Raw genomic sequence first — 25,802 nt, forward strand, 5'->3', positions numbered from 1 at the left:
AAACACTTGTCCTCAAAGAAAAGGCTTGGGCTCTGGGTTTGAGTTTGGGTTTAGGAGGTTACCATCTGTGTGACCTAGGGCCACTCGCTTAGTTTCTCTGAACCGAATTCCTTTTCTCTAAAATAGGGATAATAATTTATTTTCAAGAGCTGTTGTGAAGATTAAGTAAGATTTTACTTAACACAAAGAATTCGGGAAGCGCGGAGACCCCATTCACAAGGTCGCAGCAGAACTGATAATGCTTTCAACTGCTGGGAGATGGGCGCGCAAGAACACCGACCCAGTTATCCCGGCGGCAGAGCACAGCCCCCTCGGCCAAGCCTAACTTCCATTTCCTTCCCTTCCTTTTTGGGAGAGCCAGGCTCCCCCCCACGCGCTCGGTTATCTTATTTTCCTGAGCCTCGCCAGGTCGCTGGCCCCTCTCTGCGTCCTTCTGATCATGTGGGCCCCGCGGCAGCCATGCGGTCACGGCCGGCGGCTGCGTCCCTCCACGCCCCATTCTTCCTCTTGGCTCCCGCGGGCCGGAGCTGCGTTCTGAAGCCCGGGTTCCCGAGGGGATCGACGCGCTGGGGGAGGTGCGGTTTCTTGCTGCGCGCCTCTAAGGAGCATTACGGCTGGGCTCGTTCCCGGCTCCGGCCGCCAGCCCCAGCCTCCCGGGTCCGGAGCGGGGACTGGAGGAGGCGGCGAGGGAGGGATCGCGAGCGAGGAGGCACGCGCCCGCCCGCCCGTCCGCGCCCAGACCGCCGCCGCCGCCTTAGCAGCCATGGCCGAGCGCCGCGCCTTCGCCCAGAAGATCAGCAGGTAAATCTGGGGCGTGTGGCGCGCCGCCGCAGCCAGAGGAAGAGCCGGAGAGTCCTCCCGGGTCCGGCCTAGGAGGCGGGTGGGTGTGGCGACGGGGGCGCCGGGATCCCGCGGCCTGGTCGGCTGCTGGGCGTAGGGGCCGAGGGGACTCGCCGGGGCGGCCGAGGCCTCGCGCGGCGCTTCTGCCTCGGCCCTCAGCCCTCGCCTACCCCGAGGGCGCAGAGAGCCCCGCGCGCCCAGCTCCGCCGGCTCCTCGGCCGCCCGGGCCTGGAGTTTGGCGGCGGCTTATTGAAAGGCAGGCGGGGTAAGCTCGGCGGCCGGCCGCTCGGTGCTTCCCGAATTCTTTGTGTTCCCACCCCCGGGCTGGCCGGGGCCCTTTCCCTCTGTCCGCCCACCCTCGGTTCTCACCAGGAGGGTGCGGGGGGTCCGCCCTCGCCTCCACCCCAACAAAAGGTTCGGTGCGCGGCGGACTCCTGGCGGAGGAGGGAGGCCGCCCCTCCTTCACGCCCCTTCACCCTTCCCAGAAATCTGACACGAATCCTCTTTGCACCCAGGGGTCTTGTTCAGAGTGGGCGCGTGCACCCAGAATGGAAAACATACGGTCAGAATCAAAAGTTGAGAACCTGTGCTTTGCACCTTCGGTGTGCAGCCGCAGGATCTGCCGAATTGTACGCTGGAGCTTGATCTTAGTAGCGTGTGAATGCGAATTACCCTGTGTTTCCTGTAGCTCCGGAGAAAGATGGATGATAGGCAGTGTTCTTTATACGCCGGCCCTTTGACTCGTGTTTTAGGAGTCTGGACGTAAAAAGTAAGCGATCAAAGCTGAGTTTTCTTTTACCTACTTGTGGTGAGAACGTTGCCGCCTTTCTCCCCTCTAAAACTAAAAATTGAATTACGGGGGAGGATTCTAATATTTGTAGACCTTGATTGTGAAATACACAAATGTATACGACACTAGACATTCTGTTAGTTACGAAGTCGCAAGAAAAGAAAGCAACATTCGAATATATTACTTTTTCGACAATTATATTTCTCTGATTTTGGATCTTTTTAGTTTACTGTTATTTCTTAAAGATTTTTTTTTACCTGCCAAACAGGTCCTTTCTTAACTATCTGAACTTCCATAGTGTTACTCTATTTTGATTATGTTTTTCATTTAAAACTAACATCTCTTTAAGCTTTGTGCTTATTTTTTTTTTCTTTCGAACTTTAAAACATATTTCATTTCCTCTTTAGGAGGCAAAATAGTAAATACTTAAGAGCGTAGAGGCTCAGTCTATGACATGGGCTGAAATCCTGATTGTTACTTTCTAAGTTGACACCTTGGCCAAATTGATAAAGTTCTCTTAAGCTTTAGTTTTAAGCTGATCTGGATAATGGGTAAAAACAAACCAAAAAAGGGTACCCAGTTCATAGAGTTGTTGTAAACATTGTGGCATAATTTGTGTAAAAGTTTTAGTGTGGTGTATGACTCCTGCTAGCTATCACTGAACTCTTACAATAATTAGTATAATCTAGGGAGCTGTGATAGACTTCATAGGAATTTATTACTTAATAGGAAATTATTACTTTTGTTCTTTTTTTGTAAAATAATTTGATCTTGTTTCTGAAGGTAGTGCCGTTTAAAAATAGATAATATTACTTGACATGCATGCTAAGTATTAATTTCTCTTAAATAGAGCCAAAAGCTTATCTCTGAGAACACTGTGCTGATCAAGAAAGTGCACATTAGGGAGTTAGGTATGAAATATATACAATGTCTATTCTCCAGTCATGGAATTTGTCCTAAGATAGACATGACAAAACACAAGAAAGAAAGATAACCAGTTTTGCAAAACAAAAAATTCAAATTAACATTGCCTTGTAAAGTTATAAAAGTACATGAGGCAATAGAAATGAAGATACAGGAATTGATTGGAGAGATATTTAGACGTAGGCGTGCAGTGATTGATGGATGATTGGATGTGGAAGGTGAGGAAGACCGAAGAGTCTGGGAGGACATCCAAGTTTCTGATCTGGCAACTGGGTTAGAGGCAGTTGTTGAGGTAAGGGCGTGCAGGAGGAGGAAAGGGCCTGAGGGTGGGAAGTGAGGTGTAACGGAGATGTTAATTCAGTTTTGGACTAGTTAGTTTTGAAGTGCTGTGGAGCGCTCAAAAAGAAACGTCTATGAGGCTGTTGGTACAGGTTTAAGGTGCAGAAGAGAGCTTGAGTTGGAGGTCTAGATTTGGGAGTAATCAGCTAGTAGACTGTAGTTAAAGCAGAGGAAGAGAGAGTTCAGGAGGAATTCGCGGACTTAAATTTGGAGGGAAGACCAAGGACAGAGCAGCTTATCTGGTCATAGTAAATGAAAGGTACTTTCCTCCTGCTTATCAAATATGGCTGAATAAATTCCTGTTCTGCTTCTTAATTTCCTACCAGGGGAAGTATAGTACAGTTTGGAAACAAACTGCCTGGTTTGACATCCTAGCACTGCCCCCCACAGAGTAAACTTGGGCAAGTTATTTCCCCACAGTTTTACCTCATTTTCCCTATCTGTAAAATGGAGTTAATGGCATATGGACTCACCTTATAGGGTGGTTGTAAGAGTTAAATAAATTCGTACCTGTGAAGTGCTTATAAGTGCTTTTTTGATAATGAGTGCCCAGGAAGGATCACTTTTTAGAAATTATTGTGGGATTTATAAAATGGCTTAGGACCATTTCTTGGAAGTAATAATCCTTTTTATGATGTACCTGTATGAGCTTTCTTGCTCTGTGAAAAGCCTGTTGCTATCTGAAAACTTATTTTTTGTTTTCAAAGGTTTATGGTTTTTTAAAAACCTTTACTTTAAAAAGAATTATACTGGTCCCTTTTCTGGCTTAGTTATTTCCTAGCCCTTTGCTTTTAGTGCTGTTGTTTTTTGAGGCTGTGATTTGGTGATTTCTTGAAGCTCTTTATTCTGTATCACTGATTGCTCTACTAACCTCAGCTCATCATAGAAAAGCAGACTTCATGTCAAGTATTGCCTCTTGTCTGTTCTCCCTGCTTTTGGAGAACAAGGCATATGCTTTGTTAACCTTTGTGATCACTCCCTCGTATATAATGAGCTTCCCAGGTGGCTCAGTGGTAAAAAATCCACCTGCCAGTGCAGGAGATGTGAATTCAGTCCCTGGTCCGGGAAGATTTCATGGAGGAAGAAATGGCAGCTGACTCCAGTATTCTTGCCTGGAGAACCCCTTGGACAGAGGAGCCCAGCGGGCTGCAGTTTATAGGGTCGCAAAGAGTCGGACACGACGTAGTGACTGAACAACAGCAATGTATAATAGGTGCAGTTTATGGAATGTTGTTTGTAAGATAAATGATCTAGGATTTTGTTTGGATTATTTTGTCCTGTCACTTGATATTCAGCTGTAACGATGAACATTTGTGTATACTTAAAACACTTTTTACCACATTCTCATCTTCATAACCCAGAAGGCAGAAGAACATAGAACAGAATGTAGGCTCTAGGTCACATCCCTCAGGTTGAAATTCTGCTTATACGAATAATAGCTGTGTAATTCTGGGAAGTTGATCTAACCTCTTTGTCTTGGTTTGCTTATCAGTAAAGTGGAGCTGGAAACCTCTATAGGGTTACTTTGAGGATTAAATGAGATGATATATGTAAAACACAAACCTGTGCCTGAAACATAAGCATTCAAAAAATGTTAGCTGCTGCTATTATTCCTATATTATTTACCATTCCTATAATCTAGATGCAGAACTGAGGCCTACTGAGAGAATGAGGTTATTTGTCTTATTTGAGGCTCAAATCCTAGTCCTCTGATTTCAGATATTAAACCCTTACTATTTGTATTTTCTTTCTGCAAGATATTTTCTGTGGTAGCTCTAGATTTTCTAACAGTGCTGCTATTAGTATCCCCAAAGTTACCCTTGCTTTCTTAATCTTTGTTAATTTGGTATCATTTTGCTGCCCAAGAAGCAGAATTTAATGAAAGACTTAATCAGATCTTTATTTCTGAGGAAAATCTTACATGAGTAGGATTTTCTGGATATAGGCTTATTTATAACCTCAGTTGTTTTTAGTCTTGAATCTGTTCATAACCCTGGCTGGATAGGCCCAATCTTTTAATCTACTTTGTTCAATTTATTTTCTCACTCCTGATCAAAGTAAATCATTTTCAAATAGTATCAACTATTTCAGTGCTGCCTGTTTCATTACTTTAGACACATATACCACCTCCCTGGCCTTCTGTTGCACTCATCTCCCTAACTGTTAATGCTGAATATCTAACCTATTTCTTGCTTCTGAGCTGCAGAGTAGTGTTAGAAGGAGACTAGAGTAGTCCAGACTTGATCTTTTATTAATTAATGTCTTCTCATTTGAAATGAGGTTTATTCCAAATAATTTCTCTTATTTACCATCTTTGTTTACCTACTCCATCTTTTACTGAAAATTTGGGGGCCATATCACATGGTCTGTGCTGTGCTAAGTCACTTCAGTTGTGTCTGACTCTTCGGGACACCAGGGACTGTAGCCCGCCAGGCTCCTCTGTCCATGGAATTCTCCAGGCAAGAATACTGGAGTGGGTTGCCATGCCCTCCTTCAGGGGATCTTCCTGACCTAGGAATTGAACCTGCATCTTTTATATCTCCTACACTGGCAGGCAGATTATTTACTGTTAGCATATGGGAAGCCTCCATAGCACATGAGTCCTTCATTTTAACTTTGACATATGACTGTCCCAGTATGTCATTCAACCGTCCTTCTCTTGAACCGGAAAGGTGTCTTGTCCCTAAAACTTACCTATTTTACTGAGTTTTGAACCCTGTATCTTGCCACCTACTCCCAACCTTGATCTCACAATTTTCCCTTTCGTTTGTAACATCTTCAGTCTGTTCTTTTTCATGGATGTTTCCCTTAAGCCATAGACTTATCATGCCTCTCTCATCATAAAACAAAGAACTGTCGAGTCTTCTGGCATTTCTAGCTGCCAACCAGTCATTCCTTTTTCTTTTATAGTCACCTTTCTCACATGTATGTGGTATAGTCACGACTACTTCCTGCTTGTTCCCCTTCTCATCAATCTTGTAGCCATATGGCAGTGCTTACCATGCTCCTTATGTGTACTTGAATTGTAGACCTCTTGAGAATTAGGAATGGTTGACTTTTTTCTTTTGTTCGTCACTGATTTCATGCGCTACAGTTTTTTTTTTTTTTTAATTTCTCATGCTTGCTCTCCTTTCTCCATCCCCCCTCTTTTATACTGCTTTCAGAGCTCTTTGAGGACTGGTCTAGGTCTTTTTGGGCTTCCCAGGTGCCACAGTGCTAAAGAATCTGCCTGGCAGTGCAGGAGACGCCAGTTTGATCCCAGGGTTGGGAAAATCCCCTGGAGTAGGAATTGGCAACCTATTCCATTATTTTTGCCTGGAAAATCCCATGTCTGTACTCCTGTACAGTCCACGGGGTTGCAGAAGAGTTGGACACAACTTAGCAACTACACGTCAGTAATCCCTCCTTATCCTCAACTCACCCACATTGATGGGTCTTCAAAAGTATAAGTGAGGAACTCCTTTCTTACTTCACCATCTAATCTTTATAATTCCACTGACAGAGGAACCTCTTAAGCTATAGTTCAGGGGGTTGCAAAGAGTCGGATGCAACTGAGCACACACGCCACTAGGTCTTTTTATCTCCACTGCTTAGTTCATGATCTTGTGTAAACTGGACATCTAAAAAGTGTATGAATGAATGCCCTCCTGCCACCTGAATCACCTTTCATAACTTCACTTACAGATAACCACAATAAATTTGTAGCTTATCTAGCCCCTCCACCTCTAATTCAAATGTGTTTCAAATGAAGTCTCTCTAAAACACAGCTTTTATCATGGCATAGGTATGTTCAAAAATGTATACATAGTGACTTCTTATGGGGTTAAATCCAAACTCCTGCTTGCATTTTAAAAGTCATTGATAATCTAGTCTTTCTCTTGTTGCTTATTCTTGAGTTTACGTTTTGGATTAGTCAATCTGGTGTTTTCATTTTACCTCCACAATGCTCTGCTCATTTACGTCTCTGTAACAGTTTTGTTTTCAATATGTTCTGCCTTTTCTCTTTTAAATCTTACCCTTTGGTTCAGAGTACTCCAAGCTGCTGTCCTGACATTTGGGATAACCATTTCCTTGCTTTTCTTTATTTTTACTACCTATGAATACATCCATAAGTAATTTAATTTAGAAAATTTTTGAATTCATTTAAATCAGATCATACTGTATGTTTGTATGCTGTTCTATCTTCTTTTGCTCAAAATTGTTTCTGTGAGATTCAGCCATGATGTTACAAGCAGTTGAAGTTCATTCATTTTCATTGCTTAATATTTTTCATTGTATAAACATAACCACAGTTTTCCATTCTACAGTAGATGGGCATTTGGGTTGTTTCTAGTTTTTTGACTATTAGAAACAATGCTGCTATGAGCATTCCTACACATATATTTTGGTACATATGTTCATGAGTTTTTCTAGGGTATACTCAGGTGTGGAGTTGCTGGGTCTTTATTGCTTGTTGTAGCAATTTGGGGTCGCTATGTGTAGGACATAATGAGCTACTTCACTTTCACTCTTCACTTTCATGCACTGGAGAAGGAAATGGCAGAGAATCCCAGGGACGGGGGAGCCTGGTGGGCTGCTGTCTATGGGGTTGCACAGAGTTCAACATGACTGAAGCGACTTAGCAGCAGCAGCAATTTTATTTATCGTCAAATTTGTTAGGCAATGCCAAACTTTTCTAAGATAGATGTACAAATTTACACTTCCACAATGTTGCTTTACATAGTTAACGTCACTTGGTTTTTCCAACTTTCTCATTGATCTGATGGATGCATGGTGCTATCTTATTGTAAAAGTTTTAATGCATATTTATTTGATTACTAATGAGATTGAGCCCTGTTTTTGTATGTTTATCGGCCATTTGAATTTACTCTTTTGTAAATTACCTAATTAAATAGTTGGCCATTTTCTTTCTTTGTTTCTTCACTTTGGGTTCTTTTTCTTATTGATTTTTGTGAGTACCTTACATATATTCAGTAGATTAGTTATTTATTGATTTTATCTTTTGCAAATATCTTCATACACTATGGTTTGTTTTTAATACTTTTTCTGGAATCTTTTCAAAAATAAGCTTTAATGCAGTATAACAGTTTTTAAAAAAAATGTATAGTACTTTTGGGGTCTTATTTAAGAAATATTTTATTACCCTGAGGCCATTAATATATCATATATTTATCATAAACTTTGTGATTACCTGCTTTGTATTTAGGTTTATATTCCACCTGCACTTGATATGTGTATGGAGTGAAATTTTATTTTTTTCAGAATGGATTCTCCTTTCGCTATTGATCTGTCCTGCCATCTCTATAATATATGTGTGTGTCCTTATTTGTGGGTCTTTTTTATGGGCTCTGTTTTGTTCCATTGATCTGGTTATACATGTCTTCATTAATTATAAACAGTTTTCATTATACTAAGCTTTGGAATTTGGTAGGATAACTCTTTCCACCTTAAAAAAAAAAGTGTCTTAGCTGCTCTTAGCATTTTGAATTTCTGTGTATATTTTAGAATCTACCAAAAACAAACAAAAACTCCCAAATCTTTGGTGACCTAAATGGGAAGGAAATCCAGGAAAGAAGGGTTATATGTGTATGTGTGGTGATTCACTTTGCTATACAACAGAAACTAAGATAAATTGTAAAGCAACTATACTTTTTACTGTCTACAAAATGGCAGCCCACTTTGTATTTTCTTAAAAAAAAAAAAAATTTTTTTTTTTACCAAAATTTAATAATAATCCTTGATTCTTTGAAATGGGCACAGGCTGTTCAATTCTGGATGGTCCTCAGGTCCTCCAAAAAACAAGACAGAGCAAAAATCCCCAAAATGCAAAACTGCCAAATCCTTTTGATTGGGATTGCTTTGAATCTATGCATCAATTTGGGGGAGAAATGATCTTCTTATATTATTGACTTTCCGATTCATGATTGTGGTGTATGTTTCCATTTATTTAGGTCTTTATATCACACAATGAAATTTTATGGTTTTCTCTGCAAGGGTTTGAATATCTTTTGTTAGATTTATTTTTAGGTATGTATCAGTGATACACCTTGCTGGGCTTCCCAGGTGACTCAGTGGTAAAGAATCCGCCTGCCAGTGCAGGAGACATGGGTTCAATCTCTGGGTTGAGAGGATCCCCTGGAGAAAGAAATGGCAACCCACTCCAATATTCTTGCCTGGAAAATCCCATGGACAGAGGAGCCTGGGGTCTATAGACCATGGGGTCACAAAAGAGTCAGACATGACTTAGTGACTAATAAATAATAATATATCTTGCTAAACTCTTGTTAAATCTCAAAATTTGTATTCCTTTGTATTTTCTTTTTCTTTTTTGAGACAGTATGCTCAGGGCTGGTGCACTGGGATGACCCTGAGGGATGGGATGGGGAGGGAGGTAGGAGGTTCAGGATGGGGAACACATGTACACCCATGGCTGATTCATGTGAATGTATGGCAAAAACCACCACAATATTGTAAAGTAATTAGCCTCCAATTAAAATAAATTAAAAGAAAAAATATTGACCTAGGTACAGCGATGGGTAGCCTTGCCCTCCAGATTTGTTATATCAAATTAATTTTGCACAAAGGAATTGGTTTTAAGGGGCAGAATGTACTGACAGTTTATAATTTTACTTATAGACATTGGTTGCTATTTTACACTGATAATGTCTGCTCCAGTTTTTTACTTTTAGTCTGTATCTTTTGTTTTGCTTCTTATTTATACTTTTTCTTTGCAATTAAAAAATGAAAGCATACCTTGGATAAAATAATTAATAAAATAATAAATAAAATAATTAATAAAAATAATTATACTCTTTACCCAGGAAAAAAATTTTTTTAATCGAAATTTAATAATAATCCTTGATTCTTTAAAATGGGCACAGGCTTTTCAACTCTGGATGGTCCTCAAGCTGTTATATAACAACACTGTGGGACTGATTCAACCAGAACTGTTATACTTTCTCAGGAAAACACAGGGTCAGTCTTTTTCAGAAGGCTTAATATTCCAACTTTGTACTTGATAAACCTCTGTTACAGGACAGACTAAAGCTGAAGGGGAAGATTAGGCTGCAGTCAACCTACTTACTGCCCTGTGGCCTTGTTTATTCTATGTACATAGCTGTATCATATGAAAATCAAGGACTTTTGTTGTATCTTTTCAAAACTTGTAGCTCGTTTATTTTTTTGTGTTGATCTGCAGATTATTACCTTGTATTACCTGTAGAGATTTCTAATATCATTTCTATTCAACATTGTATTAATATTGAGTGTCGTCACTTTGCCGACAAAGGTTCGTATAGTCAAAGCTATGGTTTTTCCACTTGTCATGTAGAGATGTGAGAGTTGGACCATAAAGAAAGCTGAGCATTGAAGAATTGATGCTTTTGAACTGTGGTGTTAGAGAAGACTCTTGAGAGTCCCCTGGACTGCAAGGAGATCAAACTAATCAATTGTAAAGGAAATCAGTCCTGAATATTCATTGGAAGGACTGATGCTGAAGCTGAAGCTCCAACACCTTGGCCACCTGATGCGAAGAGCTGACTCATTGGAAAAGACCCTGATGCTGAAAGCAAAAGGAAAAGGGGGCAGCAGAAGATAAGATGGTTAGATAGCATCACCAACTCAATGAAATGAATCTGAACAAACTCTGGGAGATGGTGAAGAACAGGGGAACCTGGTATGCTGTAGTCCACGGGGTTGCAAAGAGTTGGACACAACTTAGCAACTGAACAACAACATCCTCAGTTTGTTTATAATCTCAAAATGTTTTCACTTAGTATTAAGCCTTATGGTTATTGCAGGGTTTTGTAGATCTCTTTCGGTTTGGGTCCCGTAGAAAACAGATACTGAGACAAAGATAAAGAGTTGAGACTTTTTCTGGGAGGCATAATCCTAGAGCATTAGAAGAGAAAAGGGAAGTGAAACAGAGAAAGATGGGAAACAATGTAAGGTAATACGTTATCTCGTTGGCCACTGCTTCACAAAGAGCTAGGAAGAGATGTTTGGCATGTGTGCTTGCTAGGCCATACAGGATATCATTGGACAGCAGACATTTCCTCAGATCTGTAGATGGGACTCTGAAAGAAGAGGAAATTTATCTACCTGCTTTTCTCCTGAATCTTCCTAACTCAGAGTTAGTTCCCTTTCCTTTCTGGTTGCATCTTTTGGACCCCTTGTCAACCACTCGAGGTGTCCCACTACTTTTTCATTGGCCTTTTATAGAAGAGACTTCTTGGTTTCAAGTGACAGAACCTCAAATCAGATTAATTTGCACATACAAGAAGGTGCTGACTAATGTAACTGAGTACATTTGGTCCAGTGGTTAATTCAGTCCAGTGATATTATTATAGGCTTCTTATCTTGTCTTGGCTAGATTTTCCACAGAGTGTAACAAAAGGATTACAGTGGGAACTGGCAGTCCCAGGCTCCCATCCTGCAAGTTTAGTTGTGGCAGAAAAGGTTTAGGAACTTAGTTATTGGTCTGGCTTAGATCATATTACTATGATCCTTCCTTGAACCAATTATTATATTTAGGGATGCAGGGCACTCTAACCAGTCCTGGGTAGTATGCCCTCTATGGCTTGGGGGCGAGATATGATGGTGTCAGCAACACTCAACCTCAAAGAATGAATTCTTTATCAAAAAGGAGTTTATGATCAAAAGAAGGAGGATCAGAGAGCTGGTTCCCAAAACAACTGATATTCTTTGAAATTACTTGTTTGAAGTTGTGTAGCCTCACTATAATCATTTAAATATATAGCTGTATAGTCAGCTCTACTACCTGCTAAAATTTAATTGTAACTGGTGAAGTACAAAAAGAAAACCAGGGTAACCTGATGCCAGATGTGGATCCCATTTCTTAACTTTGTTAAGTTTGGCTCTCACCTAATGCCAACTCTGGGCTTTCCTGGTGGCTCAGCTGGTAGAGAATCTGCCTGCAGTGCTGAAGACCTGGGTTTGATCCCTCTGTTGGGAAGGTCCTCTGGAGAAGGGAACAGCTACCCACTTCAGTATTCTGGCCTGGAGAATTCCGTGGATTAAGTCCATGGGGTCGCAAAGAGTCAGACACGACTGAGTGGCTTTCACTTGATGCCAGCTCAGCAGCTCCCAAGGAGGTCTGCTTGGATGGTGTTTTCTGGCTTTCCCCTGCTTCTTTCTGCACCTGCACTCCTGCCTCACCCTTAGGTGTTCCGTATTTGCCCTGTGACACCAGGAAACTGAGCTCCTCTGCACGTATCAGCCTATTATTGATTTTCATAAACTTTGCTAAAGATACAGGGATGGTGGTAAGGGGTCTCAGGGTCCAAAGCTTTCTTAGTGACTTCACCCCAACTCTTCTCTTTTTGCCGTCATCAGCATTCTTTTACTCTTATCTACACAGAGTAGTTCCAGTCATATCCAAACTCTTAAAAAATTTTTTTTTACATTTATGTTAATTTTTATAGTTATTATTTTTCTATTTTATTTATTTATTTTTGGCTGCTCTGGGTCTTCGTTGCTGCACATGGGCTTTCTCTAGTTGCAGTGAGTGGGGTCCACTCTGTACTTGTGGGTCATGGGCTTCTCATTGCGGTAGCTTCTCTGGTGGTGGAACACAGAACCCAGAGCACAGGCACAGTAGCTGTGGCGCACAGGCTTGGCTGCTCCATGGCATGTGCGATCCTCCTGGATCAGATCTGTGTCCCCTGCATGGGCAGGCAGATTCTTAACCACTGAGCCACCCGAGAAGTCCTCCCCTTTTTTTTTTCTTTAAACAAAATAGGACAACTTTATTGGGCTATGCTTTACATACCATATACTTAATTCATTTTAAGTGTATCATTCAGTGATTTTTACTAAATTTACAAAGTTGTGAAATCATCACTCAGAATCCTGTTTTAGACTTTTTTCATTCCCACCTATGATCACTTGTGCCAATTTATAGTCACTCCCTAGTCCCACCCCAAGCTGCGGCAACCCCTAATATACTTTTAAGTCTGTCACTTTCTCTCTAAATTTGCCTTTTCTGAAAGTATCATATAAGTGGAATCATATAATACATGGCCTTCTGTGTTTGGCTTCTTCCACTTAGCATAACTTTTCAAAGCTTGTCATGTATTGCTACTAGTGAAGTAGCATTTCATTGTGGTTTTGATTTGCATTTCCTTAATGATTAGTGATATTTTTTCCTTTGCTTATTAACCATTTACATATCTTATTGGTGAAATATCTATTAAAATCTTTTGCTCATTTTTGAATTGGATTATTTATCTTATTTTTGAGTTGCAAGAATTCTTCATACATTTTAGATACAGATCCTTTATTAGATAAATGATTTGCAAATATTTTCTCCTGTCTGGTTTGTTTTTTCATTTTCTTAATGGTGAATTTTGAAGCACAAAGACTTTAAATTTTGATGAAGTCTAATTCAGTAATTTTCTTTTTGTGGATTATGATTTTGGTGTTGTTATCTAGGACTGCGTAATTCATGCTTAGGGTTTCCTTCTCTGTTTTCTTCTAGAAGTTTTAGCTTTTACTTTTGGTTTATGATCCATTTTGCATTAATTTTTGTGCATAGTGTGAGATGAGGGTCTAAATTCATCTTTTGCATGTGAATGTTCAGTTGTTGCAGTAGTCTTTGTGGGAAAGACCATCTTCTCGTTGAATTGCCTTCATACCTTGTCAAAAATCATGTTATCTGTATATCTGTCCTTGCAATATCATCTGATCATTGTTACTTTACAGTAAAATTTGATAGCTGGAAGTATAAATCTTTCAACTTTTTTTTTCTTTTCTAAAGTTGTTATTTACATTTCTGTAAGCATTTTAGGATCAGTATCAACATGAATGTTGCCAATTCTGCAACTGTTCTTTTAGGATTCTGATAGGAATTACACTGAATCTGTAGATTAGCTTGGAGGGAGTTGCCATCAGCAATATTAAGTCTTCAGATCCATGAAAACAGGCTGTGTCTAAATTTATTTAGAGCTTTATTGATTTCTCTTAGTAAAATTTTAAAGTTTTCAGTGTGAAAGTCTTACAGTTTTGTTAAATCTAATTTTAAGTATTTTATTGTTTTTGATGTTATCCTGAATGGAATTAAATAATTATTTTTGGTGAGTTTATTGCTAGTATATAGAAATGCAATTGAATTTTGAATGTTAAATTTGTATCTTCTGACCTTGCTGAACTCATTTATTAATTCTAGAAATGTTTGGTGGATTCCTTAGACTTTTCTGCTTATAGGATGTATTGTCTGTGACTAAAGAGTTTATTTCTTCCTTTCCTTACTGCCTTTAATTTCTTCCCTTTCCTCCTCTCCTTCTGTCTCTCCCTCTTTCCTTTTCCTTCTCCCTTTCTTCCTTCTTTCCTTCCTTCCTCCTTTTCTCCCTTCCTGAATTCCACTGCCTGGATCCTTCAGTATAGTGTTGAATAGGAATGGTGACAATGCACACCTGTGCTTTCATTCCAGTCTAAGGAGGAAAGCATATCACTGTTAAGTTTAACTATTTAAGCTAACTATAAAAGTTTAAGTTAAACATTTAACTATTACCTGCCTACAGATAATGTAATGTAACAGATAATGTTACAGACAATGTTCATGACCCAGATAACCGTGATGGTGTGATCACTCACCTAGAGCCAGACATCCTGGAGTGTGAAGTCAAGTGGGCCTTAGAAAGCATCACTACAAACAAAGCTAGTGGAGGTGATGGATTTCTTGTTGAGCTATTTCAAATCCTGAAAGATGATGCTGTAAAAGTGCTGCGTTCAATATGCCAGCAAATTTGGAAAACTCAGCAGTGGCCACAGGGCTAGAAAAGGTCAGTTTTCATTCCAATCCCAAAGAAAGGCACTGCCAAAAAATGTTCAAACTACTGCACAATTGCACTCATCCCACACGCTAGCAAAGTAATGCTCAAAATTTTCCAAGACAGGCTTCAACAATATGTGAACCGTGAACTTCCAGATGTTCAGGCTGGATTTAGAAAAGCAGAGGAACCAGAGATCAAAGTGCCAACATATGTTGGATCATCGAAAAAGCAGTAGAGTTCTAGAAAAACATCTACTTTTGCTTTATTGACTCCGGCAAAGCCTTTGACTGTGTGAATCACAGCAAACTGTGGAAAATTCTGAAAGAGATGGGAATACCAGACCACCTGACCTGCATCCTGAGAAATCTGTATGCAGGTCAAGAAGCAGCAGTTAGAACTGGACATGAAACAACAGACTGGTTCCAAATAGGGAAAAGTAGGTCAAGGCTGTATATTGTCTCCCTGCTTATTTAACATGTATGCAGAGTACATCATGAGAAACGCTGGGCTGGATGAAGCACAAGCTGGAATCAAGATTCCCAGGAGAAATATCAGTAGCTTCAGATATGCAAATGAACACCACCCTTATGGCAGAAAGCAAAGAAGAACTAAAGAGCCTCTTGATGAAAGTGAAAGAGGAGAGTGAAAAAGTTGGCTTAAAGCCTTAAAGCTCAGCATTCAGAAAACTAAGATCATGGCATCTGGTCCCATTACTTTATGGGAGATAGATGGGGAAACAGTGAAAGCACTGTCAGACTTTATTTTTTGAGCTCCAAAATCACTGCAGATGGTGATTGCAGCCATGAAATTAAAAGATGCTTACTCCATGGAAGGAAAGTTATGACCAACCTAGATCGCATATTAAAAAGCAGAGACATTACTTTACCAACAAAGGTCCGTATAGTCAAGGCTATGGTTTTTCCAGCGGTCATGTATGGATGTGAGAGTTGGACTGTGAAGAAAGCTGAGCGCTGAAGAATTGATGCTTTTGAACTGTGGTGTTGGAGAAGACTCTTGAGAGTCCCTTGGACTGCAAGGAGATTCAACCAGTCCATCCTAAAGGAGATCAGTCCTGGGTGTTCATTGGAAGGACTGATGCTGAAGCTGAAACTCCAATACTTCGGCCACCTCATGTGAAGAGTTGACTCGTTGGAAAAGACCCTGATGCTGGGAGGGATTGGGGGCAGGAGGAGAAGGGGATGACAGAGGATGAGATGGCTGGATGTCATCACTGACTCAATGGACATGAGTTTGGGTAAACTCCGGGAATTGGTGATGGACAGGGAGGCCTGGCGTGCTGCGATTCATGGGGTCGCAAAGAGTCGGACACGACTGAGTGACTGAACTGAACTGAACTGAGGGAGTGGTTAAATATGTTGCAGTTTATCCATTTCGTGGACTCAATGTTAGATAAGAGGAGAACAGTGGTTAAGAGTAAGTGCTCTAAGTTCAGATCTTAGGGCTATTCCTTATTGGTTAATATGACCTGAACTTCTTGAACTTTCAGTATCCTCTTATAGTGCCCACTTCATAGAGTTTTTCTGAAGATTAAAAGAGGTATAAGAAATTTAACACTTTAAGCAATATGTGGCACATTGTAAGTGCTTGGTAAACATTGATAGAATATTATTATTAATTTTATGTGCTAATATGGAAAGATTCTCAAGATATATTAAGTGTATAATGTAAGATACCAAGAAAAGATTATGTATGATGTTATATGTGAGTATTAAAAATTAAGAATTTCTTATATACACATATCTTTTTCTTGAAGGATCCCTAAGAAAACATTAAGTGGTCACGTGGGGAATGGAATTGGGGATTGGAAAGGATAGAGAAATAGACCTTTTGTTTTTACTTCTTTGTGAAGTTTGAGTTTTATTTAATTAATTTATTTATTTTTGGCTGCACCACATGGCATGTGGGATCTTCCCTGACCAGGAATCAAACCCATGCTCCTTGCATTGGGAGCACGAAGTCTTAACCACTAGACCACCAGGGGAAGTTCAAGTTTGAGTTTTAATACCATGTGTGTGTGTGCATGCTAAGTCACTCCAGTTGTGTCCAGACTCTGACCCCATGCACTGCCAGGCTTCTCCTCCAGGGGATCTTCCCCAGCCCGGGATCCAACCTGCATCTCTTACATCTCATCTCTTAAGTCTCTTGCAGTGGCAGGTGGGTTCTTTACCACTAGTGCCACCTGGGGTGCCCCAGTACCATGTATATTTTCCTTTTTTTTTTTTTTTTAAGATGTCTTCTTTTATCAAGTTGTTTTGTCTTTTCTCTATAGTGGGAAAGGTTATTTACTTCTCATAGTAACTGTATTTATGTAATGGTAAAGAGTTTTAAGTGTAGTTCTGGAACCAGCCCTTTGCAGATTTGCTAAAGACATATTAGAGACTACTTTGAGATAAGTAAACATGTTGTCTTATTAAAACATTGTTAAAAAGAAGAGTTTCACATAGGAGAGCATTATGATTCAGTAGTAGTTTTTAAACTTACCACTTAACAAATGGGATAGTAATGATGTTACTAGGCTCTTAAAGAAAAAGTTGTATGCATTTAGAATTCTTCTGTTGATTCAGACTTTTTTCGTCCCCAGCAAGCACTTACCTGGTTATTTGACAGTAATAGATAAAAAGGTATACTTGTCTTCTTTCAGTCAATTAGAAACCAACAATACTTATAGGTTAGTTTACTCTGATAAGCATTTGGAAAGTTCATATACTGGGTAGTCTCTAAGTTCATCCTTTTTTCTTACCTCCTTTTTTTCCTCTCCACTCTTATACTTGTCTCTCCATTCTACTTTCTCCCCCTGCCATTGTCTCAATTATCTTAGACATTGAAGATGTGAAGATTTCAGTTCAGTTTCAGTTCAGTCACTCAGTCGTGTCCGACTCTTTGCGACCCCATGAATCGCAGCACGCCAGGCCTCCCTGTCCATCGCCAATTCCCGGAGTTTACCCAAACTCATGTCCATTGAGTTGGTGATGCCATCCAGCCATCTCATCCTCTGTCATCCCCTTCTCCTCCTGCCCCCAATCCCTCCCAGCATCAGGGTCTTTTCCAGTGAGTCAACTCTTTGCATGAGGTGGCCGAAGTATTGGAGTTTCAGCTTCAGCATCAGTCCTTCCAATGAACACCCAGGACTGATCTCCTTTAGGATGGACTGGTTGGATCTCCTTGCAGTCCAAGGGACTCTCAAGAGTCTTCTCCAACACCACAGTTCAAAAGCATCAATTCTTCGGCTCTCAGCTTTCTTCACAGTCCAACTCTCACATCCATACATGACCACTGGAAAAACCATAGCCTCGACTATACGAACCTTTGTTGGTAAAGTAATGTCTCTGCTTTGTAATATGCTATCTAGGTTGGTCATAATTTTCCTTCCATGGAGTAAGCATCTTTTAATTTCATGGCTGCAGTCAGATGGTTGAGTCATGGTGGAGAGGTCTGACAGAATGTGGTCCACTGGAGAAGAGAATGGCAAACCACTTCAGTATTCTTACCTTGAGAACCGCATGAACAGCATGTAAAGATTAATAAAATGTAATTCCCGCTCTCAAGAAGTTCATATCAATTCTTCCATCTAGCATTCTTATTTAACTACTTCTTTGGGAGGAGGAATTATGAATTTCTCTTATCAGTTCAGTTGCTCAGTCGTGTCTGTCTCTTTGTGACCCCATGGACTGCAGCATGCCAGGTTTCCCTGTCCATCATCAGCTCCCAAATCTTGCTCAAACTCATGTCCATTGTCGGTGATGCCATCCAGCCGTTTCATCCTCCGTTGTCCCCTTCTCCTCCTGTCTTCAGTCTTTCCCAGCATCAGGGTCTTTTCAAATGAGTCAGTTCTTCACATCAAGTGGCCAAAGTATTGGAGCTTCAGCTTCAGCATCAGTCCTTCCAGTGAATATTCAGGACTGATTACTTTAGGATTGACTGGTTTGATTTTCTTGCTGTCCAAGGGACTCTCAAAAGTCTTCTCCAACACCACAGTTCAAAAGCTTCAGTGCTTAGCTTTTTTTATGATTCAATTTTCACATCCATACATGACTACTGGAAAAACCATAGCCTTGACTAGATGGACCTTTGTTGGCAAAGTGATGTCTCTTTTTAATATGCTGTTTAGGTTGGTCATAGCTATTCTTCCAAGAGGCAAGTGTCTTTTAATTTCATGGCTGCAGTCACCATCTGCAGTGATTTTTGAGCCCATGAAAATTAAGTCTGCCACTGTTTTTCCATTGTTTCCCCATCTATTTGCCATGAAGTGATGGAACTGGATGCCGTGATCTTAGTTTTTTGAATGTTGAGTTTTAAGCCAGCTTTTTCACTCTCTCTTTCACTTTTATCAAGAGGCTGTTTAGTTCCTCTTCACTTTCTGCCATAAGGGTGGTGTTCATCTGCATATCTGAGGTTATTGATATTTCTCTTGGCAATCTTGATTCCTTCTTGTGCTTCATCCAGCCCAGCATTTTGCATGATGTATTCTGCATATAAGTTAAATAAGTAGGATGACAAAATACAGCCTTGAAATAATCTTTTCCCAATTTGGAACCAGTGCATTGTTCCATGTCCAGTTCTAACTGTTGTGTTGTTTTTTTTTAATTTTTCATTTATTTTTATTAGTTGGAGGCTAATTACTTGACAGTATTGTAGTGGTTTTTGCCATACATTGACATGAATCAGCCATGGATTTACATGTGTTCCCCATCCTGAACCCCCCTCCCACCTCCCTCCCCATCCCATCCCTCTGGGTCTTTCCAGTGCACTGGCCCCAAGCACTTGTCTCATGCATCCAACCTGGACTGGCAATCTGTTTCACACTTGATAATATACATGTATCTATGCTGTTCTCTCAGATCATCCCACCCTCACCTTCTCCCATAGAGTCCAAAATTCTGTTCTGTACATCTGTGTCTCTTTTTCTGTGTCTCTTGCATATAGAGTTATCATTACCATCTTTCTAAATTCCATATATATGCATTAGTATACTGTATTGGTGTTTATCTTTCTGGCTTACTTCACACTGTATAATGGGCTCCAGTTTCATCCATCTCATTAGAACTGATTCAAATGTATTCTTTTTAATGGCTGAGTAATATTCCCTTTTGTATATGTACCACAGCTTTCTTATCCACTTGTCTGCTGCTGGGCATCTAGGTTGCTTCCATGTCCTTCTCTGTATCGTTCCAATTTTAGTATATGTGCTGCCGAAGCGAGCACTAACTATTGTTTCTTGACCTGTGTATAGACTTCTCAGGAGGCAGGTAAGGTGGTCTGGTATTCCCATCTCTTGAAGAATTTTTCACAGTTTGTTGTGATCTACACAGTCAAAGGCTTTGGTGTAGTCAATAAAGCAGAAGTAGGTTTTTTCTGGAACTCTCTTGCTTTTTCGATGATCCAGCGGATGTTGGCAATTTGATCTCTGGTTCCTCTGCTTTTCTAAATCCAGCTTGAACATCTGGAAGTTCACAATTCACATATTGCTGAAGCCTGGCTTGGAGAATTTTGAGCATTACATTGCTTGCATGTGAGATGAGTGCAATTGTGCAGTAGTTTAAACATTCTTTGGCATTGCCTTTCTTTGGGATTGGAATGAAAAGTGAAGTTTTCCAGTCCTATGGCCACTGTTGAGTTTTCTGACTTCTCTATAGTCTCATATTTGTCAAGCACCCAGAGTGTTCTAGGCACTCTTTTAGAGGGTGCTAAGCTAGGTAAAACTAACTGCTTAGTTCCTTATAAGGAGACAGGTAAATAGATTTCAGAACAGTTTGATACATGCTATGTATCTGCTCAGTTATCACAATGAGGTAGTTTTTGATAGGAAAGTGCCACCAGACAGTTAAAAAAACACACATTTTCTTTTTTTTTTTTAATTTTTTTTATTTTTTTATTTTTTTTATTTTTTATTAGTTGGAGGCTAATTACTTTACATCATTACAGTAGTTTTTGTTATACATTGATATGAATTAGCCATGGATTTACATGTACTCCCCATCCCAGTCCCCCCTCCCAAAAACACACATTTTCTTTAATGGCAGAAATTAACCTATTTTGAGACATTTGTGAGAAAAAAGAGACATACTCCTGTCAGAATTAAAGTTTCCTTGGCTTCAGTCATTCCTCAAGGAGGTTGCAAAGGTACCTCTGAAAAGTAAGTGTACCAGGACTGAGAAGCCAAGTCTTTAATATTTCACCAGACTCTTTTTCCCCCCACCATACTTTTACATTTGTGAGTTGGATTACTACCATTCTAGAAAAACCTACACTGCAGTTTATATGCTTCTTTCAAAGAGAATGTTTACAAACATTGGGTTTTCCCATTGCTGAAATCAAACTGTCTGCAAGGCCAGATCTCATTCCACCATAGAAAACAATCTGACTAGTCCACCGCCTATCTGAACGAGCCTCCTGGAAACTCCATTGCTTTGAATGAATGAGGATAAACACAGTGCTTTGAAAGCACAGAGGATGAGTGTCTAACCTGAGTAAAAGAGGCAGAATTAATCACTCAGGAATGTTCGGAGGATATGATACACTTCTTGAAGACTATTTGCCATGCCTGTATTCCGTGTTTAGTTTCCTAGTTTTCTCTGTTAAGGCAGAGTAGTAATAACTGAAGAGTTTTAAGCCCTTAAGCTAAATTATAGACCTCATTTGCCTTTCTCAAATATAAGGACATTTTCCTCCGTATTATAATACTGTTTCCCACATTAAAAAAACACTAATTCTTAATTATGTAATACCTTGTCCCTGTTCAAATTTCTCATTATCCTTAGAAATATCTTGTTCAAACCAGGATCCAGTAAAGAACTGTTCATTGTATCTGGTTGTATTTAAGTTTTTTTTTCTCTTTTTGAATAGACTTTAATTTTTAGCCTTATGTCTTTTTTGTGCTAAAGCTTAGCCCACTGTGTTTGTTTATTCATCACATTGACTTGTTAAAGAGACATGACTTTTCTTTTGGATTTTGTCTGATTGCCTTTTTTAGTATTGTTAATACTGTTCTCTGTATTTTTTGTGATCTAGATATTAGATATACAGATTTTTTTTTTTTTGCTTGTTTTTAAATTTTTTATTTTATATTGGTGTATAGTTGGGGACTTCCTTGGTGGCTCAGAGGGTAAAGCGTCTGCCTTCAATGCAGGAGACCTGAGTTCGATCCCTGGGTGGGGAAGATCCCCTGGAGAAGGCAATGGCAACCCACTCCAGTATTCTTGGCTGGAAAACCCCATGGATGGAGAAGCCTGGTGGGCTACAGTCCATGGGGTCACAGAGTCGGACACGACTGAGTGACTTCACTTCACTTTATAGTTGACTAACAGTGTTATGTTAGTTTCCAGTACACAGAAAAGTAATTCAGTTAAATATATACATGTATCTACTCTTTTTCAAATTCTTTTCCTATTTAGTTGTTATAGAGTAATGAGCAGTTTTCCTGTGCTATACAGTGGTTCCTTCTCAGTTACCCATTTTATTTTTAAAAATTAAAAAAAATTTTTTTTGGCTGCACCAAATCTGAGTTGTGGCATGCAGTATCTTTCAGTTGTGGTACATGGGATCTAATTTCCTGACCAGGGATCAAACGTGGTTCCCTGCCTCGGGAACTGGAGCCACTGGACCACCATGGAAGTCCCTTTCATTATCCATTTTAAATATAGCAGTGTATGTGTCAATTCCAAACTCCCTAGCTATCTCTCCCACCCCATCCTCCCCTGATAACCATACACACACACACAAATGAACTTATTACAAAAGAGAAATAGACTCACAGACTTAGAAAGCAAACTTATGGTTATATAGGTCCAGTCAGTTCAGGTTAGACATTTTTGGCACAAATACTTGGGAGGTGATACAGTGTTGCATTTGTTTATTTATTTTTGCCTCTTTTTGTCTTTAATACCAACTATACACAATAATCGAACTATGATTCAACCTGTTGGTTATCAGTCTTGGACTTGTATAGTCACAGCATTGGAGTATTGTCTGTTCTTACCTTAGTTCTTTTGGGGCTTTTTAGCTAGCCCTTTTTGCCTTGTCTTTGATATGTTCTCTTACCTGGTATATTCCATGGTATATTCCCTTACACTTTTTCCCTGCGTTCTGTCTTCAGTATAAACAGTACCAGTTCCAAGAGGTATTATTCTTATTTGACATACTACATTGTGGACTTTTTTTTTTGGTAAACTTTATACGAGTAGCTCAACTAACTTCTTTTATTTTAGTCTGAACTTGCCTTTGGTTTCCCAGGTGGCTCAGTGGTAAAGAATCTGCCTGCCATCTTCACTTGGGTGTTTTCCTCTGGTCCCATGAAGAATGAGTAAAGATCAGAGAGGCCCAGATTAGTCTTGGGACATTTGGAAATCATGGTTGATGGGGCATCTGAAAGTGGGATGAGGTTAGATGCAAGGTTACATGCAACATAATTTTCCCTCAGAATGTGAACCCTTTGTTATTTATTTCTAATGTCCCATGATGAATGGTCTTAGTGAATGCATTTGTTTTTTTGAGGGGGGTTAAAAACTGTAATGCGTGTTGACATAGTGAGGGAGTTTGTCGAACTGGTGAGAGTTGGTAAGGAGATAAATAGGTCAAATATTGGATCATGTTCTTCAGGGAGAGGAAGAAGATATTCTGCTGTTATAATTTAAGAGCATAAGTAACTGTGGGATTTTTGACCTCTTTCCACTTTGCTGTTGATGTTAATAGCTTATTAGAAGTAAAAAGACTTCCTTGTATTGCTTTACTATATGAGCTACATTAGGAATAGGAAAAATTATCAAAAACGTAATCTATGATAAAGGCTTTTGACTGATATCAGGAACTATATTTATTACATTTCTTGTCATGCATACTTTGGACCATGGTGTAGTTAAGAGACTTTTCTATTTGGGAAAATTTCCTCAATTACCATTGAGGAAATCTTTTCATGTAGACAGTCTGAATATAAATACATCATTTGCTAGATTTTTATTACCATTATAGCTCAGTTTGGAAATGGTTCTTATTTTACAAATTTTTGCTGATTTTCTCTCTGGGGGAAATCATGTCTTGTACAAATAAGACAAATATTTGTAATGTGGAGATTAATCTTTTGCATGTCTCTGTTATTAAGCGAGAGATTGTCTCTTTTGGAAGTAATATTTTAAATTTTGTTTCATTTTTCCCATTTTGTGAAATCAGTATATCTTTCAAGTAATTGATGGTGTAATGGTTAATTAGCGAGGCTTTTCTTTCTTAGCTGTACCTGAAGTAACAGCAAGCCTTAACAATTAGTGAGATCTTGACCTTGATGAAGTATAGCAGTTTACAATTCAAATTACTCATGGTTTGCACTGAAAAACAGGAACACTGAGGTAGTGTTGAGGTTGGTAGGCTGAGTTAAGTAGCACTGAGGAAGGTAGAGATATAATATTTGTTCTCTGCCTCTCTCTGTCTCTTTAAAGGTGTTTTCATATTTTCGTCTCAGTCTTGACAACCCATCAGGAGATTGTAAGACCTTTAAAACAAACCTAATGAACATGTACAGTGTATAGGTGTCATTAAAAAACCTAAGGGGAGCCATAAACTGAAGTGAACGTTCCTATCCTCTCACATCCGGGTGCTTTACAGGTCTTGCCCTTTGCCCTCTCCTCAATCCGTCTTCTCCTTCCAAGGTTACCTTTTTCCTCTTTCTCTTTCATCTCTAACCTCTGATGGTTTCTTCATGCTCTTCTCTCCCTTGTCTGTTGTCAGTTAGTCTTTTTTATTCATTTGCTTATTTTTTTTTTTAAAACTAAGACTTTTTGGGGAGAAGTTTTAGATTTAAAGAAGAGTGGAAACTCAAGAGATCACCCATGTTTATACCCCAACCAAGTTTTCCCTATTATTAACATCTTGGATTAATGTGAAACCTCTGTTATACTAGATAAGCCAATATTAATACATTATTATTAAAGTCCAAAAATTACATTAAGTTTACTCTTTGTGTTGTGCATTCTTTAGGTTTTGGCAAATGTACAGTATATGTGTCTATTATAATAGTGTCATAGAGAACAGTTTCACTGCCCTAAGAATCGCCTGTGCACTGCTTATTCATCTCTTCCTTCTTCCTCCTGCAGCCCGTGGCAGCCGCTGTTGTTTGTCTTCCTCCTTGCCTTACTTCTGCCTTCTCCAGAATGTTGTGTAGGTGCAGTCACACAGTACCGTGTCTCTTTCGCTTAGCAGTGTTCTCTTAAGGTTCTTCCATGTCTCTTTTCTTTGGCTTGCTAGCACTTTTTTTTTTTTTTTTTAGTTGCTGAATAGTATTCCACTGTGTGAATGTGCTACACAGTTTGTTTATCCTTTTACCTGTTAAAGAATAAGCTTCCAACTTTTGGCAATTATAAATAACAAATTCACTTTTTATGAAGCACAAATATGATCTAAAGTACTTCAAGTCAAGTAAAGAAAAAGTTGAGCTAATCCAGTATCTTGAGCCTTAAAAAATAGCGCTTTTACCTTTGTATCAAAGATTTCTAATTGACTAGTCAGCTCCTAACAGCACTCAAGAGGTATGTGTGGAGTGATTGAGTATGAAAAAGGTAAGGAAGTGTGGAAGAGAAGAAAGAGGCTAAAGACGATATCATATAATAGTCAGATAATTCTTGGAAAATGAGATTGTCTAGAAGTTCAGCTGGACATTTGAATGGGCAATAAGATGTTCAGGGCTCTGAATTCAACTATTAATTTGAGAACACTCCATAACAAAAGTATCATCAAGCTGGCCCAGAGGAGAATAAACATTTCTCTGTTTCAAATGCCACATGCTAAATATTTTAGGGAAAACAGCAGTGAATGAAACCATTGCTTCTGTTTATATAGGGCATGCATGAGTGTGGAAAAAATAACTAGGAAGGAGAAAATGCGAGTTTAGGTTATGATGAACGCTCTTAAGAGTTTCAAAGAAGGATTTTATTTTAACTGTGGTGAATCAAGAAGCTTTTATGAACGTCTTGCCATTTGAGTTTTACCTTTAAAATAGTTGAGTTGAATTTGCGGGTACAGGAGAGAAACAGCATTCTCGGAAACAATTTATGTTTGTTGAGAAGAATTTGAGATAGAATATAAAGCTGAAGAGGTGATTAGGCTCAAAGTAT

General features: G+C 39.5%; 1 protein-coding gene across 7 annotated transcripts in view; it reads left to right on the forward strand.

Annotated features, from left to right (window-relative positions):
* The first annotated feature begins 328 nt into the window (after positions 1-328).
* DOCK7 (dedicator of cytokinesis 7) overlaps positions 329-25,802 on the forward strand; it is a 188,715-nt gene continuing 163,241 nt past the window's right edge. For 3 of the 7 annotated variants that reach the window (XM_020885436.2, XM_020885453.2, XM_070468054.1), the window contains exon 1: positions 538-801. In XM_020885436.2, coding sequence (XP_020741095.1) covers positions 764-801 — 38 coding nt within the window. In that variant the 5' untranslated portion in view covers positions 538-763. Of the gene's footprint in view, positions 802-25,802 lie in introns of all 7 variants that reach the window. The other 4 variants (XM_020885446.2, XM_020885461.2, XM_070468056.1 and 1 more) reach the window with 3 other exon arrangements.

Source organism: Odocoileus virginianus, chromosome 5 (assembly GCF_023699985.2).
Source record: "Odocoileus virginianus isolate 20LAN1187 ecotype Illinois chromosome 5, Ovbor_1.2, whole genome shotgun sequence".
NCBI classification, from domain to species: Eukaryota; Metazoa; Chordata; class Mammalia; order Artiodactyla; family Cervidae; genus Odocoileus; species Odocoileus virginianus.